A 10,996-nucleotide genomic window follows, 5' to 3' on the forward strand; every position below is an offset into this window, starting at 1 on the left:
AGGAAGGTTAATATCAGAGCTAGCTGATGTCATAGTCACTGTTCTATTGCTGGGAAGATATACCATGGTCAGGGTATGGTGTCTTTATAGAAGAAAGAGTTTATTGAGCTTCCAGTTTCAGAGGGCGAGCCCATGACCACCATCATGTGGGGAGTATGGCAGCAGGCATGCATGCATGGCACTATAGAAGTAGCTGAGAGATTGCACCTGATCCAGAGTCAGGGGAGGGGGTTGCACACACACTAACTGGAGATGGTGGGGCTTTTAAAATCTCAAAGCCTGCCCCCAGAGACACACCTCTTCCAACAAGGCCACACCTCCTAATCCTTCACAAACAGTTCCACCAAGTGCAGCCCAAACATTCAAATGTATGCATGGCTATGGGGACCATTCTCACTCAAATCACGACACTTGGTGTAGCCACAGTCTGACAGATAGTTAAAAACCATTGCATCGAAGCAGGAGCAATCACTGCTGTCATTTGCTTTTCTTAAGTTTTAGTTCCTTATAAATGAAGTTTTGAGGAAGCTGGGGTATAACTCGGTAGTAGGGTATATGCAATGTACAAGCCTTGGCTTAATCCCTACGAGGAAGTTAACACTCATGTTAAAACTTTCCCACACATGTGCACGCACATACACTTTATACACCCTCACCCACATACATAACCACGTGCACACACTTGCACTAACACATGCACATAGAAACACACACACATAAACTGTCTAATACACTGACATATACACGTTCAACTTATGTACTCTATGCATATACTTTCACACATTCACATAAAACATATATGCACAGTGCTCATACATTCTATACAGCTATCCATACATGTACAATTATACTCAAATACACATTCACAAAATGATACCATACACTCACAAGACTTATATACATACCCCCATACATAGATACACAGTCCATATACTTGCCGTACCTAAACACTCCACACACATGTGTACACACAGAAATACTGACGTACACTCAATTGCAGACATGCTCATACTTCACATGAACTCTTACACATTCAGCTACATGTATACCCTACACACACACTTGCATATACTAAACCTCATACATTCACACAATGACACTGACACAGACAGACTGACATACATATACCTCTAGTATACATGTGTACACACATGCATACTTCATATCCCCTCATACATATTCATATACTCACACAGATAGATAGTTGGAGCACACACACTCATACACATTCTCACATACATGTCCACATTATAAACACACAGATGCACACACTCACACACATTCACATACACTTACTTTACACACAAACATTCTGAATACTCATGTGCACACACAAATTCACATAGACTCACACACATGCATACACCTATCTCTCTATGTGCACACATCACATACACACCATCTCACAATTCAGTCAAATATTACACACATGCACACAAAAAGCACTTATACAAATATACAGACCTACACTCCTCACACATACACACAGTCACACACAATGCACTGGCACTTCCTCATGTACACACTCACACACACTGATGATCCCAGCAGGGGGAGGTGGAGGCTGGAGGCTCCCTTGTGCTTGCGAGCTGAATCAGTAAGCTCCAGGTTCAAGGAGAGATGCTGACTTGAAAACTATAAAGGAGAACAATTGAGGAGAGCACTTCATGTCGGCCTCTGACCTCCACACAGATATGCCGCATATGTCCATATACATGAGACACACACACACACACACACACACACACACAGACATACAGGTACACAGACACACAGACACACACACTGACACACACAGACACAATGACACACAGACATACACAGACACTGACACACAAACACACTGAAACACACACAGACATACAGATACACAGTCACACTGACACATGGGGATGGGGGAGGGGAGAGAGAGAGAAATACCAAGGATTCCCAACCTTTTCGTGGTGCAGGCCCCCTAGGTTCGCGTCACAGACTATATTCTCCAGGCCTGTGGACTTCTTATGGTGACCATAGCATGTTCTTCTGTCGGACTTCACACATTCTCATGGGCTTCCCGTGTATACTGTCCGCTACCCGAGGTGTGTCTCCTGTGTGTCTAACACCTCTCCACCTTTGGAAACGCAGTTCTTAAATCATGTCCTTCTGAAGGCTTCCAGCTTGTGTACCTGTCATGCCCTTTAAAACGACTCTCTGATCACTTATGCTACAACTTTGTCCTATCGAGGTAGTTCAGAGCTTAGGAACGGTGTCCTTTTCTTTCTTTTTCTTAAAAAAAAAAATCCATACTATTTAATGCTGACACTATAAGTATTTACTGTATTGGTTTACACTTAGCTATAAGGTCATGCTATATTCCGGATATGTCCACTAAAATTAGCTAATGGGTCAGCTACTTCCTGCTGTGTGTGCTCCGACCACCAAGGGATTTTATTTTGTGAATGCAATATCTTGACTTTCTCTTCTCACAGCCCTCTGAAGCCAAGGCAAAGGCAATTGGAAAGGTTGATGATCTCCTTGAACTGTACATGGGGATTCGAGATATTGACTTAGGTAAGACTGTTAACGACAACTTCCGTGCTGTGGACAAATGATGCCCAGTTATACTTCCAAGATAAAAGGGATTTGTGGAGTACAACAGAACATAAAAACAGTAAAGTGTAATGATTTACCCAGTTCCTTGCCGTGAGATATTGGTGCTAAGTCCACTTTTAAAATTTTATCTAGACTGGGTGTGGTAGTCTACGCCTTTAATCCCAGCACTCAGAGAAGCAGAGATGGGTAGATCTCTGTGAGTTCAAGGCGGGCCTGTTTGACACTATGTGTTCCAGGACAGCCATAACTACATAATAGAAACCCTACCTCAAAAAACAAACAAAAAATTTAGTAAAATTTTAATCTAGGCACTGCAAATAATAATGTCACCTTTACCATGTTCTGTGCATTAAAATATATATGAAAATATATAAATAAATGATACGTATGGAAAGCTTTCCTACCTGAGGTGCCACCTTTACATTGATCATTGATTACTTTATGCAGTTGTACATCATTTAATAGGATTTCTGAAATAGGGGAGAAGACTCAGAATTCATGAACAGTTGGCTTGGCACTAGGATTTCTGGGTGTTTCCTAGGTAATTTTTTTATGTTACTATTAACATGACAAGGTCTCGATTCATTAACTAAGATTTGTGCTTGCTACCCTACCGGTAGCAAATATTGCAAAACAAAACTAAAGCAAAAAACCCCAATTCCAACTGTATTTAAGGTGGGAAAAATATGAGCAATAAGAGAAATTTATCGTTTTTATAACTAAACCATCCAGAGGTGGATCTTGTCTTCAAAAATGGCTGGCTCTGGAGCTGGAGAGCTGGCTCGGAAGTTAAGGTCACTTTTCCTGCTCCTGTAGATAATCTGGGTTCAGCTCCCAGCACTCACGTGGCAGCCCACAACCATTTGTAGCTTCAGTTCCAGGGGCTCTGACGCCCTCTTCTGGCCCCCGTGAGCACTGCACACATACATATACTCATACATAAAACAAATAGAACACTAGATGGGTAATTCCAGAGATAGTATGGATGCTACGGTGCCTGAGCAGCTGCCTCCGTGTGATGAGAAGAGTTGGGGTAACAAAGAACAAACTCTTCTCTGAGGAGGAAGGATGGGAAAAGCCATCAAGGGAGCGATGGGAGAGCTGAACAAAAGGGGGCCTAAGAAAGGAGACTCAGCACAAAGAAGCCAACAGAGCGAAGCTTGGGCTGTGTGGTCCCTGCTTGTGGGATGAGGGGAGCAGAAGCCTCACATCAGAGGTAAGTCAAGAAGTACTGGAAACGCGTCCTGCTCTTGCAAGCCCAGACACAACTGGGGATTTGAGGAGACAGTGATTTCTCAGGCATGATACATCGACACTTGAACAGGAGGTCCACTGTGTCGCTCCCCATGTCTCACAGGGCTGTGGCTCGGTGTCCTTGCTCTGAGAGGTGGCTGCTCAAAATCGAGCCCCTCTGCCTGATTCCTGTCTGTAGCATGTAGTTTCTACCACTCCAGCTTTAAGCTCTGGGTGGGCGGACTGTGCTACCAGCCGTCACCCAGGAGCCACCCTGGATCCGAGGATGAAACACACACACACCCACCCACCCACACACACCCCTTATTTTTAATATGCTATTTGCTCAGTGGCGGGCTCTTCTAAGCCTCTCTCAGCAATTGTGCCCTTCTTTTCACCTCCAGCTCATCACGCTAAATCTTTTTTCAGTTTAGTTGCTCAGTTACCTTTAGTCCTAGCTCAGCGCCCGAAATCTGCTCTGAGCTTAGTTGACTTTCTAATCTCCCACCTGCTACCCGAGGTCCAGTAGGGGAAGTGTCCAGTGGCCATTCCACCAGAGATCTCACATGGCCGGTGGCCCTTTCTCCCATGGTGAATTTCTTTCCTCTTCCTGTGTCAGCTAGCCTGCCTACAGGGAAACTGGAAGCCCCGCCTCTTCTGCTCAGCCATTGGCTACTTGCATCTTTACTGTTCCCCGAGAACCAATTGGGGAACAGGACCTTCAGCATTCATTCCGGATCAGAGCATCAGACACCCGGTACACCTGTTGTGGAGACAGGCACCAGTCACGGCCATTGACTTGTCTTGCAGTTGCAGTGGGTGGATGGGCTTGCTCTATCTGTCTCAGCAGGTACCTGTTCTTGGTTCCAAGGGGCTGGCTGCAGCAGGATGTGGCCTGATTTCTCCCAGGCTGTTGCATCTATTCGCGAGCATAGGCTCACGCTCTAACTCCCAGGGAGCCTGAAGTCAACCCAGTACATCTTGGGCATGACATATAGCCAGAGGACGTAGTGGGACAGAGACTGGGAGGATAATGTGGCCTCACCCTCAGTGTCTGGGCATGAGCCTCATCATCCTAGAATGAATTTGCAGCCTCATGGTCCTGAACCTGATGCCTGAAGGTTGATCAACTCTGAGCCACCCGTGGCTGCCATAGGGACTGAGAACTCTGGTTGCACTGAGTCACTTGGCACCTGCTGCCTCTCCAACCCCTCAGGGCATTTAAGGCTTAGAGGATTTTAAAGGTTCAGTCAGGTTGGCCTGCACAGACCTCACCCCTAACTGAGAGACACTCCCTCAGACACTCCCACATTAGTCACTCCGTGGTGTTAGAACTGAGAGGTTTGAGAGCACAGCAGACCCCATCCCCCCCCCCCCCCGCGCCTACCCCCACAGAAGGCAGAGCTGTAGGTTGTTAGCAGAAGGGAAGATGGGGTGGGGAGGGGGGCTATGGCTGACTTGTGACCCACACTGGCACAACAAGGGCATCAACTGTAAGAAAGACAAGAGCCTACACATCCAGCTGCCTCTGGCTCACAGACACTGACTCACCCCAGGCTTACAGGACCCAGGAGAAGCCAGTGTAGCATGCCACCTGTTTTGGTAGCCCTTGTCTTCAGTTTTCTTTTTAACCATGCTTTCGGTATATTGTTACTTTATCTTATTTCCAAAGCTCTCATGATTATATTATTTCTATGATATTGTTTATGTATTTTTCATGACTGGGTGACCTCCCTTTGACTTTCATTTTCTTTCAGCTTTCTCCTTAGCACTCTGATTTATTCTATGTTTCCGTAACCTGGGACCTCTTCCGGCTCCCCCCTCTCCTCTCCGCTTTATTTTCTCATTCCTGTCTCTGTACTAACCTTAAATAATGTTAACCTCACCTCCCAGGGACAGCTCTGTCCCTGTCAGTTTATGATAGGTAGTGATGTATGACGAGGTTTTAATCTAAGTGTACCGCTGCGTCTTGCTGGGTTCCCTGCAGTTGATATTTTAGTAATTTGTTTTCTCCTCTCTGAGAGGTGCTGGCAACTGAACCTTAAGAACTGGCTGCTCATTAAAAGCCAGATAAAATGGATGCGGTGTACAACCAAAAGATGCACATCTCACAGCACAGAAACACCAGAAATGCAAAAAGCAAGGCGGCACGACTCTTCAGCTTGTCAAAAGACCATAAATCTTCAACAATTGAGTTTAAAAATACTAACTAAACTGGGTAAAATGTCAGACAAAGGATTTAAGAGCGTACTTATACGATGATCAGGGACAACACACAAGAAACATAAAAGCAGACAAATGAAGTAAGAAAATGAATCTTGAGTGTAGAAAAGAAGGCCAGTCAAATAAGAGAAATTCGACAAGAAAATTAAAGTTTTGGAAAAAAAAAAAGGAATGTGTCAGGTAAAGTTTTGGAAAAAAAAAAAAGGAATGTGTCAGGTACCGTGTGCATGATTTTTTTTAGGTGTTGGGGGCAGGGGGATTTATTTGGCTTACACTTAAACATTAGTGCTCATTATCAAAGGAAGTCAGGACAGGAACTCAAACAGGGCAGGAAGCAGGAGTCAAGAGCTGATGCAGAGGTCATGGAGGGGTGCTGCTTACTGGCTTGCTCCCCATGGCTTGTTCAGACTGCTTTCTTATAGGACCCAAGACCACCAGCCCAGGGATGGCACCACCCACAATGGGCTAGACCCTCCCCATCAGTCACTAATTAAGAAAATACCTCAGAACTGGATCTCATGGAGGGATTTCTTCAACTAAGGTTCTCTCCTTTCAGGTAAATGCAGCTTGTGTGAAGTTGACATAAAGTCAGTCAGTACAGATTTAGTTATTCTGTAGTGTAAACACAAACACATAGAAACATCATACTGTACTGCTTAAAAATGGTGCATGCTTTTAATGCCAGCACTCAGGAGGCAGAGGCAGGTGGCTCTCTGTGAGTTTCAGGCTCAGCAGCTCAGAGGATGAGATGGTTTCCTGGTACCCACGGGGAGTGACTCGTAGCCACTGTAGCTCCAGCTCCAGAGGGTCTGATACTCTCTTCTGGCCTCCATGGGCTTTGCACTTTCCCCGACACACGTATTTAATTATGCAGAGGTACAATAAGTCCTGGTGCTTATGGAAGCCTAATGAGACCATGGTAGCTCACAGAACTGGGACTGCAGGCGGTTGGGAGCTGTCTCCTGGGGGGCTGGGAATGGAACCTGAATGCTCTTAACTGCTGAGCCAACTCTCCAGCTCCTCCCAATAAAACAATGACTTTGCTAATGTGTGTGAGTGTTTTGCCTGTATGTATGTATGTGCACCACGTGCGTGCATGCCTGGTGCCTTCGGAGGTCGGAAGAGGGGTCAGATCCCCAGGAACTGGAGTTATGGATGATTGTGAGCCACCATGGCAACGCTGGAGACTGACCTGTGTCCTCTACAAGAGCGAGTGTTCTTAATAGATGAGTCGTCTCTCAAGCCCTACAAATTAAATCTCAGAAAATACAAATATAGTACAGCAGAATGTTGGATAATAGTACAAGTGATTATAAGTGAATTTAAGACACAAGTCTTTAAAGATGAATTTTCTGGGTCAATAAAATGGCCTATTAGGTAAAGGCCTTTTGTTGCTCACTGAGCCTAGTACATGAACTTGTGGACACACACACACATATACTCATACACACACAGACCCAACACACATACTGTTACACACACATACACAGACACACACATACTCACACACACACACGCACACACACAACAACAACAACACACAATGGAGAAATAAATGTAATTTGAAAAAGAACCTTAAAAAATGAATTTTCTCTTGCTCTCAGAAATTAAGTGGACACACACACACATATACTCATACACACACAGACACACACAGACCCAACACACATACTGTTACACACACATACACAGACACACATATACTCACACACACACACGCACACACACAACAACAACAACACACAATGGAGAAATAAATGTAATTTGAAAAAGAACCTTAAAAAATGAATTTTCTCTTGCTCTCAGAAATTAAGACCACTAAATATTCTAAAAATTTAATTGAAATCACCCGGTGGTCCCTTGTCAGTTTAATTAAGTGCCTGTAGCAGATTCCTTTGATTGACACAAAGCCATTGTCATCATACATGGTTAGTGATGTGATCAGTCACTTAGGGAGGCAAAGAGGAAGGAAAGCAATATTTGAAGAATGCCAGCTGTTGTTAAATTAGGAATTTCTGTTGTTCAGATACAATTAGCATGAAATATGCTTCAGAAATGCGAGACTAATGTAACAGACAAGCGAGACTGATACCTGCATTTCCAGCATTCTTTGCTTTCAGAATCTCTCTCTCCCTCTCTCTCCTTCTCCCTTCCTTCAATCCTCCTCCCTCCCCTACTTTGGCTTTTCCACATAGAGTTTCTCTGTGTAGCCCTGGCTGTCCTGGAACTTGCTCTGTAGACCAGGCTGGCCTCAAACTCAGAGATCAACATGCTTCACCACCACACCCAACTACATAAGAGTCTTTGTAGGATGAATGTACTTCGGTGGCTGTAAAGTTAAGCTCTGAGGGGTGAGTTTCAACCAGCCAAGCTATCACGGAGTACCTTGAGATTCTGGCAGATGCTGAGTCCCCTGGACTGATCTAACTCAAGGACACGCCTTACAGTTCCTTCTGGAAGCTTTAAGGCAACAGCTAACTGCCTGTGGACCTACAGTGTCTTCTGATACCAATATAGGATTTTGAAACTAATTCTGTCAGCTTCAGAATTTAGAAATTTATCCTATTAAAAGGCAGAAATACGTGGGAAGGCGATTTGAATGGTAGTTCCTAAGTTATTTTTCCCTCGATTCCTTTTGTAGCTGGTTACGAAGGTATATATATACTAATGATGTTTCATAGTGAAGGACATCTTTCTTGCTTGGGTTCCTTTCATTGGTCAGTGAAACAGTGTACGGTGTGGAGAGCCCCTTCTAAGTCAATGGAGTCTGGAGTAGATTTCTATTAAAAAGGGCCTAGTAGGGGCTGGAGAGATTGTTCATCAATTAAGAGCACTGGCTGCTCTTTCAGAGGACCTGACATCTCACAACCATCTGTAACATCCAGGGGATATACCACCCTCTTCTGGCCTCCACAGGCACTACGTATACTGCATGCACACGGTGCATAGACATACATGCAGGCAAAAAAATACCCCACACATGAAAACAATAGGTAAATAAAATATTTTTTAAAACATGTAGGGTGAGGGTGAAGCTTATAGGTAGAGCATCTACATATGCATACATATACACACACATATATACACATGCATATATGTTCATATACATATACACATGTAAAGATGATAAGAAATATGTTAATTTTTATACCTAAAACTTGTTTAAATATTTACACACTTAATGGAAACAGTATTTTGGTCAAAATTTTGTGGTGGTAGGAACATAAAAAGAGTCTCAGAGTGGCCACAAGAGGTCAGCACTTAGTTGTAATATGTATGGTATTAAAAAAATCTTCTCGGTTGTTAGTGCTTATAAGGGGCTGAGCAAACATGTAGGGTGGATTCCATGGGCGTCTAGTTCCTGGGGGAAGTTTTTAGGAGATGTGTACTGACAGACGCTGTTTCTGAGACACAGAACACGGGGTTTAAGTAACTTCCTAGGGAAGGCAGATTACAGACCCATCCTAATTTTCGACCCTAAGCTAGAAGTTGCTAAAGAAAAATGTCACAGAATTCAAAGTGCTGTGTGGCAAGCTGTAAACTGTTCCTCTGGTGAGGAGAGCATTGGCTCCATGTGGTGGGGGCTGGGGGAGGGGAGGGACACAGACTCTCAATCACTGCGGGAGATGAGCTGTGTGCACGCACTGACTTTCTTGGTGAGGTTAGCCATGGGGTTACTCACAGTGTCTTCACCCATCCAGATGAGGAGAGGGCTCGGCACAAGTTTTATCCACAGGGCCCATGTGAAAATATTAGATGTGGTGGTGTGTGCTTTAAAGCTTAATGTTGGGGCAGCAGAGACAGGAGGATTCCTGGAGCTGGCTAGATTACAGTACAGTCTAACTCTAGGCCAACAAGCTCTAGGCCAACAAGAGGCCTGTTCTCAAAAAGAGGTGGGGAATGTTTCAGGGAACGGACAGCATTTGAGGTTGCATTCTGGCACACACACACACACACACACACACACACACACAGGCCCCACCAGACAAAAAGAACAAAACAAAAACCCCAAACAACTAACTGACGGGCTCTCAGGTTGGTGACAGCTGCACACCTGGTACAGAGGACAGATAACGAAATCAATCCCTGGCCCTTGGTGAGTGAAAGTGTGTGTGTTGCTTTGGGGTAAGAAGTCATGGTCCTGCTAACATTTTATCAGTCCTCTGATGCTAATTCATGGCTCATGGATTCTTAAACATTATCGTTGACAGCTACAACCATGTTTGAAGCTGGGAAAGACAAGAGCAACCCAGATGAGTTTGCTGTCGCTCTTGACGAGACTCTGGGAGACTTTGCCTTTCCTGATGAGTTCCTGTTCGACGTATGGGGAGCCATCAGTGACGTGAAACAAGGAAGATGATGGCGTGGCCCGTGTTCCTGCAGAGATGACCACAGTTCTTCTGCAGGCAGCCTTCTCCGGAGTCTTCGATACTGTTATGAACTCTACTTTAGTTTCCTGTGTATGAGATACAGTCTTCAAAATGTAATTTTGATTTATGGATGATGTTTAATATAGTTTCTTATATAGTGTGTTTAAGGTAAATTAAAGTGTGATCCATTTTAATATTTGTTCAAAAGCTTTAAAATTTTTAGAGGATACATAGGTGATTTTGGTCCCTGTTTGTACCCACGGCTCTTTCCACATAAAATACTTGATTACAACAGCTTTGTGGGTATTTTTCTTCAACATCTTGCATGTTTATGACCATGTTTGAAGTTGTATATTTATTGTTACATATATGTGCTTAACTGTACATCCTGTGCTCGAAGTGCTTAAGGAGGCCAGAGAGGGAGTCTATAACCACCTGTAACGCTCCAACTGGAGTGACAGGCAGTTGTGACCTGCCACGTGGGTGCTTGGAAGTGAACCTGGGTCATCTTCAAAAGCAGCCAGTGTGGTCAAGTGCTGAACTGACTCCAGGAACCCCTTTCTTCATAATCTTAATAT

The 10,996-nt window shown here is 44.3% G+C and overlaps 1 protein-coding gene across 1 annotated transcript in view; it reads left to right on the plus strand.

The window, feature by feature from the left end:
* The window catches only part of Gipc2 (GIPC PDZ domain containing family member 2), a 72,838-nt gene extending 62,124 nt beyond the window's left edge, over positions 1-10,714 (plus strand). Inside the window, exons 5-6 of the mRNA XM_021158210.3 lie at positions 2,469-2,550; positions 10,260-10,714. Coding sequence (XP_021013869.1) covers positions 2,469-2,550; positions 10,260-10,408 — 231 coding nt within the window. The 3' untranslated portion in view covers positions 10,409-10,714. The remainder of the gene's footprint in view (positions 1-2,468; positions 2,551-10,259) is intronic.
* Positions 10,715-10,996: the final 282 nt, after the last annotated feature.

Source organism: Mus caroli, unplaced genomic scaffold (assembly GCF_978045245.1).
Source record: "Mus caroli unplaced genomic scaffold, Mus_caroli_1 scaffold_3, whole genome shotgun sequence".
Classification (NCBI taxonomy): domain Eukaryota; kingdom Metazoa; phylum Chordata; class Mammalia; order Rodentia; family Muridae; genus Mus; species Mus caroli.